Source organism: Rhinolophus sinicus, chromosome 14 (assembly GCF_057876585.1).
Source record: "Rhinolophus sinicus isolate RSI-liver-muscle chromosome 14, RSI-T2T, whole genome shotgun sequence".
NCBI classification, from domain to species: domain Eukaryota; kingdom Metazoa; phylum Chordata; class Mammalia; order Chiroptera; family Rhinolophidae; genus Rhinolophus; species Rhinolophus sinicus.
In genome coordinates, this window is record NC_142514.1 from 54,576,497 (window position 1) to 54,601,170 (window position 24,674).

At 32.3% G+C, this 24,674-nt stretch overlaps 1 protein-coding gene across 1 annotated transcript in view; it reads right to left on the reverse strand.

The window, feature by feature from the left end:
* LRRIQ3 (leucine rich repeats and IQ motif containing 3) overlaps nucleotides 1-24,674 on the reverse strand; it is a 147,083-nt gene that overhangs the window by 46,773 nt on the left and 75,636 nt on the right. Inside the window, exon 6 of the mRNA XM_088791203.1 lies at nucleotides 3,751-3,877. Coding sequence (XP_088647329.1) covers nucleotides 3,751-3,877 — 127 coding nt within the window. The remainder of the gene's footprint in view (nucleotides 1-3,750; nucleotides 3,878-24,674) is intronic.

Genomic DNA, 24,674 nt, shown 5'->3' on the forward strand with positions numbered 1-24,674 from the left:
AAGTTCTCAAACCTCCTCATTTCAAAACTCACTACAAAGCTATGGTAATCAAAACTGTGGTTCTGATATAAAGACAGACATATAGATCAATGAAAAAGAGTAAGAGCCTAGAAATAAACTCTTGTATTTATGGTCTAATGATTTTCAACATGTGTATAAAGACCTGCGGGAAAGGTTAGTCTTTTCAACAAATGGTGCTGGGAAAACTGGAGTCCACCTACAAAAATGTAAAGTTGGACCCTTACTTTTATACCATATACAAAATTTAACAACAAATGGATGAAAGTCCTACACATAAGAGCTAAAACTATAAAACTCTTAGAAGAAAACACAGGGCAAAAGCTTCATGATACTGGATTTTGCAATTTTTTGGATATGACACCAAAAGCACACGCAACACAAGAAAAAATAAATACTCTGGATTTCATTAAAATTATAAATGTTTCTGGGTCAAAGGACACTATCAACAAAGTAAAAAGGTAACCCACAGAATGGAAAGAAATATTTATGCATCATGTATCTGATAAGGGATCGATATCAAGAGTATGTAAGAAATTCTACAACCCAACAACAACAAAAAGCCAATCATCCAATTAGGGAATGAGCAAAAGGACTTAAATAGGCATTTATGCAAAGAAGATATACAAATGGCCAGCATGAAACGGAAAAGATGATTAACATCACTAATCATTAGGGAAATGCAAATCAAAATCACATGCACACATTAGGATGGCTACCATAAAAAAAAAAAAGAAAAGAAAAGAAAAAGAAAAGAACAAGTGTTGGCTAGGATATGGAGAAACTGGAAAACTTCTGTACTGTATTTGAAAATATAGAATGGTACAGCTGCTGTAGAAAACAGTATGGTTGTTCCTCAAAAAATTAAAAACATTACATGATCTAATAATTCCTCCTTAGGGTATATACCCAAAACAATTGAAAGCAGGGTCTCAAAGAGATATCTGTATACCCATATTCATAGCAGCATTATTCACAATAGTTAAAATGTGGAAGCAACCCAACTGTCAATCAACAGGTAAATGGATAAGCAAAATGTTGTATCTACATATAATTCAATATTATTCAGCCTTAATAAGGAAAAAAGTTTTGACATGTTACACATGGATGAACTTTACAAACTATGCTAAGTGAAATAAGACAGCCACAGAAGGACAAATATTATATCACTCCACTTACATGAAATATCTAGAGTAATCAAATTCTAGAGACAAAGTACAATAGTGGTTTTCAGGATCTGGGGGAGGGGAGAATTGGGAATTAACGTTTAATGGGCATAGAGCTTTAGCTGAAGAAGATGAAAAGGTTCTATAAATGGATGATCATGATAGTTACACAATACTGTAAACTTAGATAATATACAGTTCAAAATGTTTAAATGGTAAGTTTTGTGTTATATATATTTTACCACACACACACACAAAAAAATAATACAAAAGAAATACCTAGAACTGAGGAATATTTCAAATTGAAAAACCACAATAAATTGAATGTAAAGAAAATCCACCATAGCAAACAAACAAATATCTATGAGACAAATCACTGTGAATTTGCAGAACACCTGCTATAAAAGAGAAAATGCTAGATGTTTCCAGTTGCATGTGAAAAAAAATAAACAGAAGTTCATATACATCAACTAAGAACTAAAAGGCAATGGAGTTCTCAAAGGTAACACTAAAGGCTAAAAGACAATAAAGCAATTCTGAAAAAATTCTGAAAGAAGTTCTACACAGTAAAATCATCATCCAAATATTAAATGTAGCATAAAGACATGTTTAGGCTTTCAAGGTTTTAAACAATTAACCTCCCATGTATAATTTCTCAGTAAACTAATGAAGAAAACTGCACTAAAATAAGAAAATAAACCAAGAAAAAAGAAGATACAGAATCCTGGAAATAAGGGTCTCATTACTGCATAGAGACAAAAGAATTCTCAAGATCACAGTTAAAGAAATTGTAGCTGTTAACAACAGATTTAGAGAAGAAGCAGTCCTGAATAAATCGGCAAAATGAAGGACTCAAGCAGAAATATCTTGGGGGGAGATATATGTATGTGTGTGTATATATATATATACATATACACATATATATATATATATATATACACACACACACGTATATACATATATATGTGTGTATACATATGTGTGTATATATATACATACACACATACATATGCATATACACATATATATGCATATTCATATATATGTATATACATATATATGTATATATATGTATACATAAATAAATATATGCTTGGGGATAGTAGTGGTTTGAATGGTATGAGATTTTCAAGCATGTTTTCAAAAAAATACTAGTGTATGAAAGCAAACATATTCCTAATATCTTGTGTGGCTCAGCTGTGAGTAGTATTTACATAGTCATAATAATTAAAACATTAAGTACTAGTTAACCTCCAAATAGTGATATTATAATTCTACTGGGATAATAGAAGAGGGGCTATATAAGTACATTAGGAAGTATTTATAAGAGAATTAAATCTCTATATTTCACAGTGGAAATTTGTAGATAATATCTAAAATTGAAAAGAAATTTTAGCAAAATAAACATGTTATTTGGAAACATAAAAGTACACAGAAGAGTCAGCTACAATTATTAAATGTTATCTCCTTGGAGTAGCAGGAAGAAGGAGCTGGGGGTATGGAGCACGGCGCTACTACTTTTCCTTCAATTTTAGTTTGTAAGCCTAGGAGTTGAATAGCTGGATAAAAATAAAATTGCTTTTAAACGAAAGATGCAGAGCTTTGTGAAATATATACTTCATGAAACTCATGGAAAAATGATGAAATAAAAAACAAAGCCACTGACAGATGAGGATCTGGCAGAGTTAGATCAGTTTATACACAAAGAAAAAATCAGCAGTGATAAAGACACCACCAGGAGTTTTTAAAAAGAGAAAGATTTGAATACTTAACAATTAAAAGGCTAGAGGGAGGAAAAATGGGGAGTCACTGTTCAATGGGTATAAATTTTCATTTATACAAGATGAAAAAATTCTAGATATGTGCTGTACAACATTGTGCCTATAGATATCAATACTGTATTATACACTTAAAAATTTGTTAAAGGGTAGGTCTCATGTTAAACGTTCTTATTGCAATAATTCAAGAAAGGTATAAGAGAAACTCTTGATAAAATTTATAAAACCTTGAAACGTTTTTACAAAAATGATTTTGTGATTCTTCTGTGAACAATAGAGGTAAGGGAAAAAAATCATCTCATAATATAATTTTATCAGAAAAAGTTATGCAAAAACAAAATAAAAACAAGTACACATTTGATAACCAAAATTTTGCTAATAAAATGAAGTGTATTTTTATGTAGCAAAAATAATTATGTTCAAAGCCTAAAGGAAATTTCATATCATTGTTTATTGAAATAATTTAATCGATCACATACTAAACAGATTGCTGAAAAATGTACCATGCTCACATAATGTTTTAGTAACAAAATTGCTAACATATATTTGTCCTAATTACCAACCTCTGTAAAAAATTAGATCCTTGATACCTATGAAATAACTTTGTGAATATGTATATTTATAAAATGTTGAATGAGATATGGATATTTTATCTAGACTGCTCAACATATATTTCATGGAGTCTTATATTTGTAGTTCAAAATTAACATGTCCAATTTCTACTGAATGTAGTTACTTTTCACCAAAATCTATTCACTAATTACGATTTTAAAATTCACATAACTAACCTTGAATGAGATGTCTTGATTGTTTTGATTTTATGCCAGTATCTTTTGTTTGTAATTCACATAAAATAGAGGAAACATGTTTTTTCTGTTCACTAGAATTTTCTAAACCAACAGGATAATTCATATTCTGTGGAAACAAAATAAAAGCAATGTCACCAATGATAATATCTCTTATATATGCTTTAGAATTCTCAAAGAAGTCTCACATGTATTACACAACATGATTGATTTTCATTAAAAAAAAAACCACAAACTAAAACCTGTGATAGGCAGAGTTAAGAAAAGATGAAAAGAGATCCACTGTGTGTAATTTTGATAAATTGTTCTTCTATTAATTTAGTGATATACTTTGGACAATGCTCTCAGAGACATTAAGCAAAAGGGGAACCTGTCAGGAGGTTGCCAGGACTAAAGGAATGAAGGGGAGGAGAAATAAGGAATTAACAAAGAGAAGTGTTTAGTGTTGCCCAGAAAGCATGAAGGAAGATATTGAGTAAGTAAGAAGGGACAGAATTGTTTTGCAAAACACTAAAAGGTAGTAACATGGGAAGAAAGGAAAATGGGACCAGAATTATCACAAGTCTTAAATGTACAAATGGATTAAGATATGTGTGGAAGGAATAACAAGTAGAATATTGAAGCAGCTTCATTGAGAATGAGGGTGCTGTCAGACGTAAACTATACAATGTCTGTAAACTGGTTGGGAACGTTTTAATAATTAATACTGTGGTATCTGTCTTTCTCCCAGGTCACCGGGAACCCAGGCTCTTTCAAAAGTTATCTCGATCCTACTGCATCTACATGTCTTCTGTACTCAAGGTTTACTCATGAATCAAGATAGCTGCTAGAGCTCCAAACACTATGTGTGTATTTCAGTCAGCAAGATGGAGGAAAGTGTAAAATGGGAAAAGGGCACAGTACGCGTATCTTAAGAAACTTTCCCAGAGGTCTTTCCAATAACGTGTTTTTTTAACTCATTGGCCACCCATAGCTACAAAGGATAAGGTGAGAAATGCAGCCTTTTGTGCTGGGTACTTTGCTGCTGGAATAAAACTGGGGCTCTGTTAACAAGAAAGAAGAACAAGACAGATATTGGTAGGCAATCAACAGTCTGCCACTGCTCTGAAAAACAAAAATCAGAATCTTGGGTGGGGATATATATTTGTGTTTTGAAAAACCTTCTCATGTATTATACTTTCCTTGATGAGAACTACTGGTCTAAATTCTGAAGACTCAAAATACATGTATCTTCAGATATATCTCCTTTCTGAGATGTTTGTTTTTGTGTATTTGTTTATGGAATACTTGAAGAGTGCTTATCATTTGCTATGATTTTAAAGTTCTGTACAGATATTAATTTACATTATACTCATAACAACCATGCTCTTTCACATTGGAAAATCTCACAGACATCACACGGTCAAGAGAAATGAACTCATATCACTCCTCCAAACCTATTAATACTTACTTCTAGTTTCGGTGAATAGCACTACTTCATCCAAGGAAAGGAAATTCACATAAACTCTCTGATACCTGATAGCTGATAAAATTTTGAAATAGAGAACTCATGGTCATATTTCCCCTGCCTTGGCCTGTCCACTTAGACAAATATCCTTTATTCTACTATTTAGCAGAGACATTTGGATGTATGTGTCTTGGTCCCCTGTATTTACAATTTTCTGCTCAAATTCCTATCCCTCCCAACAGAAGTATAATTAATTAAATATATTTGAGTTTCCATCTCTTAAATTTTACATGTGATGCTCGCTAATTTATTTATTGAAAACAATTTGTCTCTATGCAATGATTCACTGTGCAAGAATTTTTTTAATGCTCATGACAGGTACTAACTGGTCCTGGAATAACTCTGCTTTTATTCTTCATGAAAAACTCTCACTAATCAATTCTTACACAACACAATTTTTTGTAAGTGTTTACGTGAACAAAAGACTACTTTTTTGCCAGAAAAACAAATAAGCAGGTACTCATTCTCTTACATATTCTCTTTATAGTTAGAAATTTTTCTTAAGGTTGCCAAGAAAAATTATAATAATCACACACAATATCAACACATTATCGAAATGTGACTTTAAGCAATGTTGCCTCTATTTTCATCTGGGTTCAATTATTTCTATTAAATAAAGTATGACAAAAAATGTAGACAACTGTTTTGTAACCAAATGTGTAACAATCAATTCCAAATGCTTTTTCAACCTCAAATTTGCCCATCAGTCCTCTTCAACTTGCACCACCTTAACACTTCAAATTACATCATCATTCTTCTATCTTCGTACTTCTATGAATTTGGTCTATTTTGGTAATCTATTTCGGTCTCTCCATCCTAACAATGCAATTCATCATATGTTAAGTATCAGCTCAAATTGTATTCCTTTCTTTCTTCTAGATCTCACACTTATAGTCTACCCATGAGAAAATAATTAAAGTGGAATGTCAGGATATGTTTAACAATTCTGTTTTTACTAGTACTTATTCCTTTACCTTCCCCTGATAGAATAATAAAACTAAAAATAAAAAGTTTCCATCTACCTGTCAAATCTGAGTATCCAATCTCTGTCACAAATAAAGCTAATTTATAAAATCATGAACTTTAAAAGTCCTGAAATTAAATAAGTAACTAGTTAGTTGCTTTCAGAAAGAGATTTTCTTTAGTTCTCCCACTTACCATTTTTCATATATCTACATGTCACCATTTGTCATAATTTAAAATAAATTTCCCTTCCTTGGCTTTTATAAAAGAAGAATTCGTAACAAAGCGTGTATATGTGACAGTGAAACAAATCTATAAGAAGACGATCAGCGTCTAAAGCCCTAAATGAAGGCTTACACGGGCTGCCAAGGTACAGAAAATGGGCTTTTCTGTTATATGTACTGAAAGAAGGAAAAGGAAGGATACGCCCACTTTTTGACTGATCTTTGAAATCATAGAGAAGGAAAAGTTATCAGAAGCCTGGGAATAACCTAATAAATATCTTGTTTTCAATATCGGAAAGTATATTAATTATAGTGCCTTAAATCTAACACTGGTCCTCAATAACTTTAGGATATATTTTAAGGATGTTAGCATCTAGGAAAGGGATTATCACCAAAGAGCAGTATAAGCTGACAACATGCTAACTACATCAGACAAAACTCCATTTTTTAACAGGCTCAAAATTAATTCATATTCAAATATCCTCGATAGGATAAACCTGCATTTCAGCAATATTTGATAAATGCTTTTACTCTTTATGAAAAGACAATATGATTAGGTGGAGATTAGAGATGTTGAGTCATCACATGGAAATGAGTAAGGATTAATAAAATGATGCCGACCTGAAGGGAGATCTCTAATATCATAATATGTGACCTTGTTCTTAGCTCTATCCTGGTCGATATTTATATGAATGATTTGAATAAAAATATAAAGAAAATGCTTATCAAATTTTCATATGAGGTACTAAAAGAACAAAATCAGTTAACACCAGAGAGAAATTTAAAATATTATCAATAGACTGGAGTAATAGATCAAATTAAACAAATGAAGTTTAATAGGAATAAATATTGCAGTGGGCAAAATTCATTTAATCCCTTCAATACACAATGTAATTTAAAACCTGAGTGATAAGAGACTAAGATATTTTAGTTAAGAGTAAATTAATTAAATGTTCATTGTGTGATGACCTCATGCTATGCTATATTAAGCATTTCATCTAGAATGTGGGAAATGAGTTTTACCGTATTCGCTTCTGATCAGAACTATAGCTAAAGCACTGTATCAGATCAGGGCAACACATTTTCAAATGATTATCAATAACCTGGAACACGAAAAGACAGCAGCCTACATACTGAACAATTTTTAAAGTAACCTCTATATAAGTAAGCCATGACTAAATTCAGAATAGAAATGAGGTAACAAAGAGATTCAGGCTTCTCACCGCCTCCAACTTCCATCTTACTCATCTTGTAAAAGCATTCTCTTGTTCAAACCATAAAAATGTTGAATTTGTTCTCTATTTTATCCTTTTTCTGAAACCCTCCATCTAAACCATCAACAAATCTTGGCAATTCTACCTCCTAAATGCATTTCAGATCTGTACACTTCTCTCCATTTTCACTGTACTTCTCGTCTAAGCTGTAATCATCGCTTCCAACCACAAATAGTCTCCTGTTAGTCTCTGCCTTCACCCTGGCTCTTACAAGACATTTACATTTGTCGAAAGGTAAATCTGATCGTTTTCTCTTTAGCTTTAAAACCCCTATTGGCTGTCTAAGATGCTCAGCCTTTACTGTGAACTACAAAAACCCAGCAAAATATGACCTTTGACCACATAGCCAAGTCCACATCATGCTACTTGACTTTGTTCATTATACGCCTGCCACACTGGATTTCACTGAAACCCTTGAACCCAACTCAAGTAAAAGAAGCTACCATATTCCTCAGGTCCTTGTTCAAACTCTTTCCCCTGCCTAGAACACTCTCCTTCCCAAACTTTGCTTGGCTAGCTTCTTATCCTTCAGGTCTTAACTTTCCATATTATCTCTGCAGAAAAAAATTCTGTGACAATCTTATCAAAAATAGGCTTCCTCCTACTATTTTCTATTTCAGCATTGTTTTTATTTCATTCATAACATTTATCACAACTTTATTTGTCGGTTTACTTGGGTTACACTTGTTTTTCTTTTGTTGTTGTTTTGTTTTTATTATTATTTGTAATCTAGTCCATGAGGAAAAGGATTTTGCTTGCCTTGTTTACTTGGTGCCAAGAATGGTCCCTGGCACTCAGCAGATACTCAATAATTATTTCTTTAATGTTGAACAAATAGTATCGAAGAGAAGTACTAGAAGGATTAAGTGGAAGTTTGGGAAATTTGGTTCAATATAATATAAAACTAAATGTAATTTTTTTTTTTGGAGAGTCCAACAAACCAGACATAATTTTAAAAGAAAATCCCTATCTTGTATTTTCTAAAGAACTCTATTCCAAATAATACTTTCCAACATTCCTTTCTTTTACCTTTACATCTTCTATATTCTATAGCTACTCCAAAGCTTTTCACTCAGTAACTCTGTACGAATCTCCCACTCCCTTCTTCTAAGTTCTATATCATGTATATCAACATCACCTCTGACATTTTTAGAGTCTCATCTATTTTATCATTGTTCAATGTGTTCCACACATACACACAAAAGCATAAACATAACCATCTTGTAAGAATAAGTATCTCTTTACTCAGGCACATCTCTCTATCTATCTTGTTGATTCTACATTATGATAAGCCAGAGAACGAAGTAGCAATGAAAGAACTCTCCTTTTATGGTATTAAGTGGAGAATCTAAGAAAAACTCGCCTATAATGGAGAAGAGACATTTGTATATTAATAAATCTCATCCAAATAAAATAAAAAAATTATCATCATGCTAACTGAAAATTGGAATAGATTAACTGAGGAGCTATGAGGCTCCTTGTAATTGACAAACTAAATAATAACTGGTTGTCAAATATCAAATGGATGATTTTACTAGATATTTATTTCCCCAAAGAGTTATGATAATTTATAATTGAAAAATTGAGAAATGGTAACAAAGGTAACAATTTCTTTTCTCTATCTTCTTTCAAGACCAAGGGTAAATATTTTATACTAAAGTCTGTCTTTGAAAATCAAAATTCATTTTCTACCCTTCATTGTTTGAGTTTCCCAACTAGTTAGTGTTCTGAAGATTGTGTTTGTTTTCACATTATGTATTATGCAAACCAGAGGCCTTAACTTTAAAGGATATTACAAGTCTTTGATCAAAGCAGATTGTTAACACACATTCATTGTTACATTGTCTATCTAGTCCTATATTATCTATAGTATTTTATACCTGAACAAGTGTTTATTTTGTCTATATTACATATTGTTCATTACATAACATATGCTCCATTTCAAGGATTATATCAAAATCCTCTTTAGAGTTACAGCCAAGTCAGCAGACCCTTGGTATCCTACCCCATATTGGTTTTTTGTTTGTTTCTTTGATGTTGTTTTTGTTTCCTTTCCTCTTCCCAACCATGACATCATCTTTAAAAGTGGTAATCCAGACCTTAGGTTTCTCACATAATAGTCAAAGGGGTAACTTTAGGAATATGCTATAACCCAAACCAGAGGAGTTGCCCTTTTTGTCTGAATGAAAACTATGTGCTCTAGTATTTGGCCACACAGCCTCTCACTAGTTTAGCGAACAAAGCCTTCAACAGAGGGGATTCTAATGTGTAGTGATACATATATAGCAAGTACCTCTTGAACTCTGCTTAAGGTTAAGTGCTGGTTAACAGGAAAAATCACGGACAAAGGTGCATGATGTAAAATAAAGATACCTTTTAAGATATTTCCTATAAACAACTGTCAGGTTTAACTGCTACTTGAAAAACCGCTAATACTATTTGATCTCAATCTTTATCTTAACAAAGAAGACTAGAAGCAATAATATTCTTGATACATGGGGAAAATAATTCACACAAAAAATTACCCAGATAAACAAATACAGGAGACACATAATAGATACATAAAAAAATATATTTCTCTTATATACAAAAAGTAGCCAAAGTAAATAATTTGAATATTATGTTGAATAATATGTTTTGATTATTATGTTGAAAATTATGTTTTGCTGCAAATGTCCAATTAAGGAACACATGGGGAAAAAAGCATCATAGAAAGACATGCTCCCTCAGTTCAAGAATACTTAAGGTCTAAAGTCTATCCTTAGCAAGATTAGGGATGCCAAGTGTAAATACTGAGGCCCACTCTTTGTCTTCTATATTACAGTGGATACTTGGAAATAGCAGTTGTCAAACCCAGTAAAAACAGATGCTGCAAACTTCCATGAGATATTAGGGTAGGTTACAATTTCAAGTTAAGAGAATATAATGCTGGGCTATGAATTATAAAAACAGATACTAAGTAAAATAATGAGCATGAGGAAATTTCAGAGCGTGCAGGTTTGTTTCTTTGAAAATTTATCCAGAAATGTATTTGATTAATTACTACTTTTATGACAATGCAATTATATTCACAATATTATTTTTCCTAATATGTTGATTATACTAATAGCCAACACATTACATAGTAATAATTGAGAATAATTCTGTATCTGGTTTACCTACAGATCACATTTTATAAAAAGTATAACTCCACACAGTAAATATCATTTTGTTTATAACTGTCAAAGCATGTGTCGCATTCTACCTTTTATCATAGTTAAGTACATTGCTCACTCCTAGAAGAAATGATACTCTGAGGACTAGGATTGGGGTTACTGATCTTGATACCCCTGCACCACTTTGGATTCTTCAACCTCGCTCACAGTACCAACTCACAAAGAACAAAAAAAGATTGAGAAATTTGATTAGTTTATTAAACAAATATGTACTAAGTCCCAATCATATCCATAGCACCATGCCAGGTATATGTAAAAACTTATTATTTTGTGAATATTTAAATTCTATAAATATCAAAATACTTCATAAGTATTTAATGATTCATCCTCTATATAGATGTGGAAAACATGAGAAGCAAGATAAATACATTGAAAATGAGGAAAACACAAGTAAAAAGCATAGGCTGAATGCTAAACACTTTCCTGATTAAAAAAAAAAACGTGTTTTACTAAACTTCATTTATTAACTTAATCGGTTAAAATAATATTTTTCAATTAGTAAATCTACCCATTTTGAAATGAAAAAGATGCATTATGCATTAGTAATATAAGTTAATGTTACTTAAGTAATGTCCAAAAGAGACAAGTCCTATGGTAGTGTAAAATTGAATGAGGGGCAATGAAACAGAATTTTCTAGATGGAAAAAAAAACACCTTTTTTCTTAACAGTAAAATACGCGTCTATAGCTCAAGAGCCTATATTTCCAGGTATATTTGAACACTGTCTACATTTATGAACAGAGGAGAAGAGCAACAGATGGGGCCTGAAAACATTTTCCTGATGTTTAGGTTGACCTTCTATACCCTAAACACCTTAAGCTAATCCAGCATTTCAGATGGTTTATATGTTTTGAATTAGGGTTTAGAATATGAGAAGGGGTGTTATATTACCATAAAGAAAACGTCTTAATAAATTACCATAGTAGTCATATATATAATTATATTTCTAAAATAAAGCACCAACTTAAATATGCTTTTGCAAATACATATTGATAAACTATCAAACTGACTCAATATCTATTACTTATTTTCTAAATTTGAAGTTTTAGCCTTGTGTAAATGAGAGTAATAGATTCATTTTGGGAGTTCAAAATATTAGTGAATGCTGCTTCATATAAGCTTTTATTGCAATACTAAGGACTAAAATAACTATTTCAAATGCAGTATAACTATCATCCTTCTCTCAAAAAGCTACATGTATTCCAGTAACTACTGCAATCCACCTTTTGAGAAAAAGGTGGATTATTTAATAGGTGGATTATACAGTAGATGAATTATGTAATATATATGCCTATATACATATATATATATACACATATATATATATATATATATATATATACACACACACACACACACACACACACACACACATACATACTCAGGATATACACATATATATGTAAATATAAGTTATATATTACATATTTATATATGAATTATATATACACATATATTACATATATATATATATATATATATATATATATATATATATATATATATATATAAATAAAGAGAGAGAGAGAGATCTAGTGAGTGCTACTACTGACCCTGGTAGTCAGCCTACAGGCTCTTCGGCCTCAGTACAAATCTAAGTCTGGGTGACTTTGCAGCGTACTCGGGTACAGCTTCCCTAACAACCTTAGCTCTGCTGCTCTTATTGGAAATATTTCAGCCATGGTCCAAATGCTTCTTACTTGCCTGAAGTCCATATTCCTGCACCTGGATACCACTACTCAAAACTGTAGTTACCAAACTTTCAATGATACAAATAGGCTATTTAGGTTCTTAATCTATTAAAGTAGGTATTGTCAGAATCCTTATATTTTATTAAACAAAAACAAATAAAAAGAAAGGCCTTCAATTCACTGAGTCTCTCTGGGCTTTCTAGGTGAATACTGTCAACAAAAATCCAGGATTGGATGGAATATCTCTAAAACTCTTAAATAGACCAGAGAAGACACGTGATTTAAAAGTTCATATTTTTTAAGACATGGTACCTAAATTTGTTTTGAGAAAATTCAGACCTATAAATCTCTAGATGAGTCATAAAACACAAATCTTTATCATTTAAGGCTTACACCAATATTGAAATACACTGAAATAGCCACTCTCACCTTGAACATATAAAAATTCATTCTAAATAAATGGTAAAGAAGGGTCATTTTATTGATTTTGTTATTTTTTTTATTAGAAAAAGATGGACAGCTTGAAAAGTTTTGCATTAGCAGTCTTTGTAAAGCAATTTTTTATGATGGTATGTTTCACTGGATTTAAAAATGGTATATTAGCTTTCTTGTATGAGGCAGCAAATAATTGCATGAACATTTTTATGCAAATTTCAAATTGTCAAAATATGCTGTCTTGGATGAATTACTAAGTGTATTTCTCTTTTCAACTTTACACTTATCTTGTGTGAACAGCCGATATGCCTACTGTCCAATCAGGGAAGGGGTTTCATGCTGTTGTCCAGGGAATGATGTGCATAATTCCTTTTGACACTGATGAGAAGTGAATATATAAATCCAGCCCACTTCAGTGAAAATTGACCCATAATTTTGTTTTACCCTGAAGAAAAATACAGTAATAAAATTTAAAGATGAAAAAAATACTGTTAGACTCTCGAGGTGTACCATTAGTTAATGATAGTCAGCAAACGTTACATTCTGCCTTGTGGACAGTGAGCTCCAGATTTGCATAGGTGCTCATGAATTCTAATAATCATGGCTCTCTATATGATAGGAAGAAACCTAAAAATGCAAATGACAGGTTTTTCACATTTCAGTGAATTCAAAAGTTAAAAGAAGGAAAGGCATGCTTTTTACATTATTTTCTTCTACCTCTACTCTCCACTAAGATGTTTCTTATGAAATGATTATATGCATTTTCTATAAATATTTAGAAGTTGTGAATATATACTGTTCCACACATAAGGACTATGCATCAATTTCAAAAAGTATTGATCCTGTATAAAACTCTAATGGTGTCTCTGAACTATTTTCAAGATTATGTCAGCATTTTTAAGATTTGGGGGAAAAAATTACTTGGCATAGTGAGCAGATCAATTGCCACTATACAAGTATCTTATCTCTCATAATGACAAAAAACAAACAAACCAATGAAAAAAACAACTCAGTGAAAGTTAAGGTTATCTAGCAAAATATTTTCATTTTCTTTAATACCCCATTAAGTACTTACTTACTATTCATTAATTTACATACATAATTTGTTTTTATTCTTTTGATATCATTAGCTTATAGCATTTCTATAATAATGAGTTTATTATAATGACTACAGTATATTATAATCCCTTTACCTTTTCTATTTTCGAGGGCGTTCTAAGTCCTAATGTCACAGGACTGGCAAAAAAACTCTGTTTTATCGACATAGCTCATCACTAGAAGTCCAATGAGCTATCCATGGTGCTATATAGCCACCTTATTTACATAGCTCATAACTCTGTAAGATCCTTTTATACTCTATGTTTTATTTTTGACTTGCACCTTATTTTTAATCTATCTTCTTTCAATGATAACCTTAATTGCTCCTGCCCACATTAAAAAAAAAAAAAAAAAAAAAAAAAAAAAACAACAGTGATAAGCAGAATTCTGTTAGCTACTCTTTTCACAGTAGTAGGCTGGATTAATATTTTCAGAAAATATACTAAAATAACTCCATGTGTTATCAATTGTAACTCAATATAAGTAGAGTTTGGATTATACTTACCTTAAATGCAACAAATAGTATTTTATATGAGTAAATATCTGTTGAGTGTCTCCTATGTGCAAATCACTGTGCTAGGTAAAGGGTAGCAAAAACAAGTAAAATACAACCTGCCATGAACTGCTTAAATTCCTACAGCCAAAGAAAAATAAAAAATCACAGAAAACAGTCACCTTCAAAGGAAGCAGTATATAAATAAAATTAAATAGAAACATGTACCAAAAAAATATTAGTAATAATATTCCAATTAAATCAGAGAAATTAATTTAATCTTATATTAAAAGAGAACAAATCTTTGGGTCACATCAAGGACTTTATCCTTTTATTTTATGCTGCAAATTGAAGTGAAGAGGGAAACAAATAATGAGGTATAATTCTGGAAATAATCTCATTCTTTAACGAGAGGAAGTAAAGATCAGATTCCAGGGAGGAGGTTTTGGCCTTGGAGCCAAGAACCTAATTTAAGATGAATAAACAAAAGCAGTGCCTACTCTGAGATGGAGACTGTTTGTTTGATGGCATAATTGTATAAAGAAGGAAATCTGCTAGAATGGAGGTGAATTGGAGTGAGGACATATAGCGATGCTGTTATACTATATTAGCCCTATCTATGAAAAAGAAGACTTTGCTCTCAAATAAGAGGCTGACTGATTCACAAGATCAAATATAGTTCATTTTCCTGAGCTTAATTCTAATGCTGGAATCTCACAATATGCAGCAATGGTTCTCTTCTGAAGGTAAAGCTGCTGGTAAGATATAATCTTCTATTGCTGTAATCACCCTTTCCCTCCTTCAGTACTACGAAATCTCCAACATACAGACTCCTCTCCTTCCAATTCTAGGACCTAAGATAGGAGACAATAAGCCTCTCCAGACCAATACCTAGAGTCCACAATTTACCTTTGCTCATAGACTAACACATAGTCCTGGCCATTATGTTTTTATCCCATTCTTGAGCCTTCATCACTGTTATGCTTTTGCAGTTTCCCAGTTCTAACTTGACATCTTCCTTGGGTCATTCCCCAAGCCTCCATTCTAGCAATCCAGTCTTCAGTGTTTTGTTCTTAAGACAGTTTTCAGCATAGTGCCTAGGCTTTGATACCTGATGACAGACCATATTAATAACAGCTTTCTAGCTCAGCCTGACCCAATTTAAAGGTAGCTCCACTTTTCATACCTTCTTCCCATGTGTACAAATGACTATACGAATTATACAAACAGTCAAATGGTGTTTGCCAGATGGACAGAGAGAGAATGCAGCTTACCGCACTTATGGGATATGAAGCTTCTTACCAGACTGACCATCCTTTGCTAGTTACTAACACTACAAAAAGCCCATTTCCTGTATTGCTCTGTGGCCAAGTCGAAAACCTTCTCAGCCTAACCAATTTGGCTTTAGTTAATATTTTCTTTACTATGAATCTCAAGATAAAATGTATGTTAAAGTTTCAATTTGATATTTTGAAAACTGTAGATGTTATCGGAAGGTTGAGCTCTTTGGAAAGCATCTGGAAGAAACTGGGAACATGAATTAGGCAGATGTTAAAAAAGGAGCTAATATTATAATGTGAGGCAAACAGGTACGAATGAACAAGGAGACTGAAGACAAAGGTGAAGAGACTGAACCAGCTGAAATATCCTGTTAAGAACAGAATAATGAGCAAAAAACAGTGAAAAGGTATTGAAACCATTATAAAAGGCTCAGAAATTACTGGAATCTACAGCCTTTATTATGCACTTTCATCTAGACTCCAGAAAACTACTACACTCTCTTGTCATTTGTCCCTGACATTTCATTACCTAGAAAACTTTAGGTTGATGGGTATAAGGTTTCATAAATAAAATAATTAAATAATCAGCCTAACATTTGGTTGTCCACTGTCCTATACAAAAGTTTGAATAACAAATACAACTTGTTAATTGTAAGTAATTTTATAGGTATAACTGCACATATGGTATTAAAATATATGAAGAGACTTTTTTTTGCCAAATAATCATTTTAAAAACTCAAGTGACTATCAATATGTCCATTAACAGCCCTATCCAACTTCAGTTTCCACAATTCCTCCCATAAATCTCTTAATATAGTTAGGATAATTTTCTTTCCATTTACACATGTGCCAAACTAATTCTCACCTCCATAGCTTTGTTCATGTAGTTGTTTGTTGTTGTTGTTTTTTAATTTTACCCTTGATCTTTTCTTTCTTGACATTCAATTTGTTTGCATGTTCCACTACACATGTGGTGCTTAATTATACAGAAATATTAGTCATTATTCTATTACTTCATCTAAGCAAGAAATTCCTAAAAAGCAAAAGATTCCACTCTTTTGATTTTCCCGTAGTATGCTGAGGTGAAAAAAGCACTAAAGTTAGAGCATAGACCTTAAAATTTAAAACAAAATTTTAACACTCATAAAAAAAAAATCTATACTGATACCTACATATATATATAATGTAGGCATATTATATAAAGGCATATATATAATGCCTTTAAACAGGTAAAGCTGATTGTGTGATTATAAAAGCTATGAAATTTGCACTATAAAATATGGTCTATCAGTAGGATAAATCAGTGTTCTATATCAGAAAATCATCAATTGTGTCTAACGACTTTGAATATTCTTTCCATTTGTCAACTCTCAGAACATTTTTCTCCACACCAAATTTTATATTTAATCATCAATATTAAAGTTGCAAACTTTTCAAAACTTTGAAGGTAAATAAAAAGCATTTGCACATGGGAGAGGAGTTTGCATGTTGATTAATCTTTGAATTTGAATTGTAGTGATATGAAATACAAATTTTAGAATAGATTTAAATCTTACACATAACACAATAATCGAACTATACTATGAAGATTTTTAAGACATTGGGCTTTTTTCTTCAGTACTATATTATTTAAATAACAAAAATTCTACAATGCCAAAATGATTGTAAGGGTGGACATGTAGAACAATAGAATAGAAATTAGAGCCCAGAAATAAATATGGTCAAATGGGTTCAGACAAGGGTACCAAGATAATTCAATAGGAGAAAGATGAGGTTTTATTATTTTTTTTCAAAAAATGGTGCTGAACTACTGATTATCCACATATAAAAGAATGATGTCAAACCTTATACTATATAAAATTAGCTCAAAAGAAATCAAAGGCCTAAATTTAAGATCCAAAATTATAAAATTCTCAGAAAAAAACAAAAAACAGAGAAATAAATCTTTGAGCTGTTGGTTTAGACAACAGATTCTCAGATGTGACATGAAAAATATGTGATCAAAAATAAAAAATCCAGATTAACTGGATTTCATGAAAATTAAGTAATTTTGTGCTTTAAAGAATACCATTAAGAAAATGAGAAAAACCATAAAAATGCACCTAAGCCATCAAAAAAAAAAAAAAAATGAAGAACATCTGCATAATTGGAAAAATATTTTCAAACCATAGATGTGATAAGACTCTTCTATCAAAAACATATAAGGAATTTTTGCAGCTCAACAATGAAAAGACAACCTATTATAAAATGATCAAAGGATTTGAATACATAGTTCTCCAAAGAAAATGTACAAATGGCCAATGAATACATGGTAAGATTCTCAACACCATTAGTCACTAGGGAAATTCAAATCAAAACCATAATAAAGTACTGCTTCACATCCACTAGGATGGCTATAATGAAAAAGATAGACAATAACAAGTACTGGTGAGCATTTGGAGAAATTAGAATTTTCATACATTGATGATACGAAAGCAAAATCGTGCAGCTGCTACAGAAAACATTTGGCAGTTCCTCAAAAAGTTAAATGTAGAATTAAGATGTCATCAAGTAATTCTACTAGTAGGTATACACCCGAGAAAACTGAGAAATGTGTCCACACAAATATTTGTACATGGATGTTCACAACAGCTTAATTAATAATAGCTGTACATTGAAAGCAACCTTACTAATGAATGGATTAAACAAATTGGTACATACAATTAAATATTTTCCAGCCAGAAAAATTAAGTACTGATTCATGTTACAGCATGAATGAATCTTCAAAACATTATGCTAAATTATAGAAGCCAGATTCAAAATACCACATATTTTATTATTCCATTTATATTAAATGCCCTGAAGAGGCAAATTCATAAAGATAGAATATAGATTAATGGTTGCCAGGACCTATAGGGATTATTGTTCATAGGTATAGGATTTCTTTTTGGGTGATAAAAATGTTCTGGAATTAGATAGTGGTAATGGCTGTAAAAGTTTGTGAATATACTAAAAACCATTGAATTGTATACTTAAAATAGATTAACTTTGTGTTATGCAAATTATATCTCAGTAGAGATGTTATAAAAAATACTGTAGAGCTGACAATACAATTTCAGTAGTGCTTGTCAGAGTTATAATGAAATGTCAAAAATATGAAGTACCAAACATAATTAGTATAATAGAGACCTGAGAAAATCATTAAAACTTTTCAGGTGTTTTAGAATTTAAGTTTTCAAAAATCTATTATCAGTTTTTTAGTATTCTTCATGATAATTCAACAATGTAAACAAGAAGCCAAATAAACATGCAAAATTATTTTTTTGCATTTGTTAAAACTGAAGCAGAAAATAATTAAAATGTATAAAACAACACATTCAACATTAACTATAATACTTCCTGGACTTTCATTTGACCTTATTAATAGAATTCTAATATGTTCTGTATCTTACTGAATCCTAAATATAAATTATTTAGTGGCATCTATGGAGTCATAATGAATCAAGTTTCAAGCTAGATTACTTAGAAAAGGAACAGAAACTGACAAAAACATTTTTAAAAAAACAACGGATAAAATGTTATTAGAATTCACCTGTTTTTTTTAAAGTACTGACAATTATTAGGCTCATATTTCCCAGAATATAAATTAGTTACTGCCTCAAATTTCAAGATGTAATGTGCAATATATAGACTATTCATGGTAGTTGTAGGAAAAAGAAATGCCATGTAATAACGTTAACACTTTAAATGATAAAAATCAACATAAAGTAAATCAGATTTAAGACTTAAATCTGCTGTGTACTACAAAGATTGCTATTTATTCCCCAATACTGGTTTCCTTCACTTTCATAATAGAATCCCTGACTTTTGTCTCGGCATTTTACTGAAAACACACACACACACACACACACACACACACACACACACACACACACACAGAGAAAGAAAAAAAAAAAAAACTATATATTTCAGTCCTCCTTGCAGCTGAATGTGATAAAGTGACTGAACCATAGCCATATATATTGTGAGGCATCATTTATGAAATTTACTCTTAAAAAACTTCTACAAGTGTCCTTGATGGCTGGGAAATATGTGATGGCTGAGCAAAGACAGCCATTTGGGATCCTGAAGTGCTCTTTGAATGGAAGTCATGCACAGAAGAGCATAGGTGAAAGGAGTCCGAGTCACTAAGTACTTCATGGAATACTGCCATCCTCCTAGACTATTTCCTTCTGGAGTTTTACATGAGAAAGCAAACTTTTACCTTAAGTTAGCATCATTTTGAATCTCTATTACTCAAAGCTGATTCTTGTTTAAACCTACACGAGAATGGTAGCTGGCAGTGGGATGCTACAAATAGAAACAATGTACAGCACTGTCTTAGTACAGACATTGGATGACAAGTGGCAAGGACTCAAGATATTACAGGCTGAATAGGGGACATCCCTTGTAATCATGGCCTTTAGACATTTTCACTTTGAAAGGCAGTCTACATGATGACTGAGGCTATGGTGTTAGAGAAAACTGTATAACAAATTCTGAATTTAAGTATTAGATGTCACCTATTGCTTTAAGTCTTATGAGAAAAAATAAATCTGGCTATAGCTAGCAAGCATAAAATCAGAGATGAAAATAGAATACAACTTTGATAAGGCAGGTAATCTCATCTGGAATCTGCAATTTAAGTTTACTGAGAATCTAGTAATTGGAGACTTAGATGGATAAAAACGTTATCAGCTTTGTTCCTCAAATTGAAGCAGTTTCAATAGGACACTTCAAAATGGAAACAATATTGATATTCTAAGCCATAAATGTCTGTAGGCAGACAAGATTAAGAATTTTGCCTTCCCGCCAAACCCATTGCTTCAGAAAGTAGATGAGAGTAAAGGGGATCAAATATATGGTGATGGAGAGAACCCACTCTGGGTGGTGAACAGACAATGTGAGTTATACATCGTCTATATGATGTATTACAGAATTATACACCTGAAATCTATGGAACTTTACTAACAATTGTCACCCCAATAAACTTTAATTAAAAATAATAATAAAGTTCACCCATTGTAGATATTATTAATTTGAAAGAGAGGAAAATGGGTAGAACATAAAAGCCAGTAAGTAAAACAACAGAATCTTCAGACTACAAACTATGTCTAGACTTGATCTTTGCAGTTACTTAAATATAGAACCTAGTGAAAGCAGGTAACTCAGAAGGCTACTAAGTGTTTGAAGGAAGTGTTTGTATAGACAAACAAATTAAAATCTGACTTGAAAATGTCTGTAGTTCTTCAATCTCTAAAGCAACCTACAGGCCCCGAATTCAATTAAGGCTGTGAAACTGTGTGATAGTCGAGAAGGACAAATACTCTAAAGTCTATTTCATATGTGGCCATAAATGAGAATGGACAAATAAAACCTTTTCAAAGGGAAGATCAAGGAGATTTTCAAGATGTGATAACTCGAATGTTATCACATTCGAATGTGAAAGAAGGAAGTATGCACTATTCCTATAAGATGAATTTGGTAATAGCTATGGGGGCAATGACAGCTATATTTCCCACTCCCCTTTTCCAAATGGGAAGTTTTTTATTATGATCTGTTTCTATGCCACCTATTATACTGGGTGTGTAGAGGAAAAGCTTTATACTTTAACTTAGAGGTTGCTACACCATGAAGTGTTACATCTTGTTTACGTGAGGAAGACTGGATATACCCTAATATTCCAACTGGAATTAAGTTTGGATGAATAGTGATATATTCAATTTCATTGATTCCTGCTCTAATTTTTACCATTTCTTTTCTTCTGCTTCAGATTTAATTTCCTCTTATTTTTCTACTTTTCTATAGTGGAAACTTAGATGATTGCTTTTAAATCCTTGTTTTTTTCTAATATATGCTATAAATGTCCTTCTAATTACTGATTTCACTGCATCCCTGCCACAAATTTTAGTAAATTGTGTTTTCATTTTCAATTATAGCTGACCCTTGAACTATGCAAGGGTTAGGGGCACCAACCCCGCAGGCAGTTGAAAATCCGTGTGTAACTACTAGTCAGCCCTCCACATATGTAGATGCCCAGCTGCAAATTAAAAATATTCAGAAAAAAAGTTAGGCTGTTGCTGATATGTACTATGTACTGAACATGTACAGACTCTTTATTCTTGTCATTATTCTCTAAACAATACAGTATCACAACTATTTACATAGTATTTGCATTGCGTTAGGTATTATAAGTAATCTAGAGATGATTTAAAGTATACAGGAGGGTGTGTGTAAGTTATATGAAAAACTAAGCCATTTTATATAAGGGACTTGAGCATCCTCAGATTTTGGTATACTCGGGAGGCCTTGGAATCAATTGCTCATGGATACCATAGGACAACTGTACTATGTTTTTTTCTTATATATACCTATGATAAAGTTTAATTGATAAAATAGGCACAGTAACAGATTAACAACCAATAATAAAATAGAAAATTATAATATACTATAATAAAAGTTATGTAAATGTTCTCTCTCTCTCTCTCTGATAATTGATCTGATCACCAAGATGGCTACTAAGTGACTTAATGGGTGGGTAGCATATACAGTGTAGATACAGACAAAGGGATGATTCACATCCCAGGTGGGATGGAATGGGAAAGCGAGAGATTTCATCACACTATTCAGAACAACATGCGATTTAAACTTGTAAATTAGTTCTGGAATTTTCCATTTCATATTTTCAAACCATGGTTGATTGCAGGCATCTGAAACCATGGGAAGTGAAACAACAAAAAAGGTGGGACTGGTATATTTCAAAATGGTTCCTTTTTCCTTCCTCCTGCTGGAAGCACAAGATTTTTCTCAGTTATTCACTGTGAGAACTCCAGGAGATAAAATTCACAAAAGTGTGGGGGCCCCACCAATGACTAATTCACTCTGGAGTTTTTATGTCTCAGACTTGTGACACTGAGCCTTCAGCAATTCATCAATTACAAGTCAGCTTTCCCTATTATGGCACTGGTTCAATAGAGGTTTCAGGTCATGGATTTCCATTCTGGTGAGTGTGGTTCTCTGTATTTGCCTGTCAGTTTCTCTATTTTTGGTGGCAGCATTTTGCTTTGTGACCCTACTTCTCTCATAGGTGTAAGAAGAGTTGATTTTTTAGTTTATTTAGCTTTTTACTTGTTGTTAGGATGAAGTGGAAACTTCTAAGTTTTTTCAAGCTTGAAAACTGGAACAAGTAGTGTCTATTCAAGATAGAAATTTATGTCCATCTTACACAAATGTCTAATATCCAGTGTCAGTATGACATAAATTCTGTAAACTAGGTACTTTCAGCTTTCTACTCCAACACACTAATTGTAGCTTCATTGTCATGGTCTAAAATAGAATCCCAGCCATGATATACATGTTCCAAACAATAGGATTGGAGAACGGCAGAAAGAAGAGACAAAAAGGCATTACCAACTGTCTTTTGGTGAAATTTCCCAGAATCTGTCACACAATATTTCCACTTAGGATACATTATGGTAAACTGAAAAATGGCCTACCAAGATGTCTATACCCTAATCCCCAGAACCCTGAATGTTACCGTATATGTTAAATTTTCTCAGGCTGTTATAACAAACGCTATCAACTGGATAGCCTAAAAAACAAAAATGTATTTTCTGGAAGCTGGAAGTCTAAGACAAAAATTTCAACTGATTCAATTTCTGGTGAGGGTTATCTTCCTGGTTTGCAGTCAGCCTTTTTCTCTCATGTCATCACATGACATTTCCTTGGTACATGCATGGTGGATGGGGGCAGTAGAGAGAGAACATGCTCTTTGGTGTCTCGTTTTATCACCATAGGGTTAGGGCACTAATTCTATCAAATCAGAGGCTCACCCTTATAACCTCATTTAACCTTATTTATTTAGAGGTCCCATCTCCAAATATAGCCAAAATGGGGATTCATGCTTTAACATATGTATTTATGGGGGGGGGGGGGGAAGCGGGGACACAAAGATTCAGTCCATAATACCTTATATGGCAAAAAGTAGTTTGCAAATGTAATTAAGGATCTTGAGATATGTTGATTATCTGGGGGGAGGGTACTGTATGATTTAATAACAAGGGTCAGGAGATCAGAGAGGAAGTAGAAGCTGTGACAATGGAAAGAAGAGGTTCAGGTCATGTGAAGTAAAGATCACAAGCCATGGAATGCAGGCAGTTTGCAGAAACTAGAAAAGGCAAAGTAATGGATTCTTTCTTATAGTCTCCAGAAAGAACCATCCTGCTGAGACCTTAATTTTAGCCCAGTAAAAGCAATTTCAGACTTCTGATCTCTGGAACTATAAAATAATAAATTTGTGTTGTGTTATGACACCAAGTTTGTGGTAATTAGTTACAATAGCAATAGAAAACTAATATATGTAGCAACACATAGCTGCAAGAGAAGCTGTAGCTTCTGTAGATTTGGGGCAGGTAAAATAACGAGGGTTCTATTATTGAGAAAGAAGAGAGGAAAAACATTGATTGGGAAGCAACCATCACTCACCGCCTGGAATTTTTGCTGAATATAGTAGTGGAATAAGCTTTTATGTTTGCCTCCTTTGGTAGAGGTTTATGTTCCGTGTTTGGGAAGGATGTATGCAAATGTTTGAAATTGTCCTTCAATGTCCATTACACCCTTCTTCTACAACAAAAGAACCCCATGTTTTAGCTGGACATATGACTGGGCAGAATGAGACTATATCTCTTAGACACCTGTATACATATGCC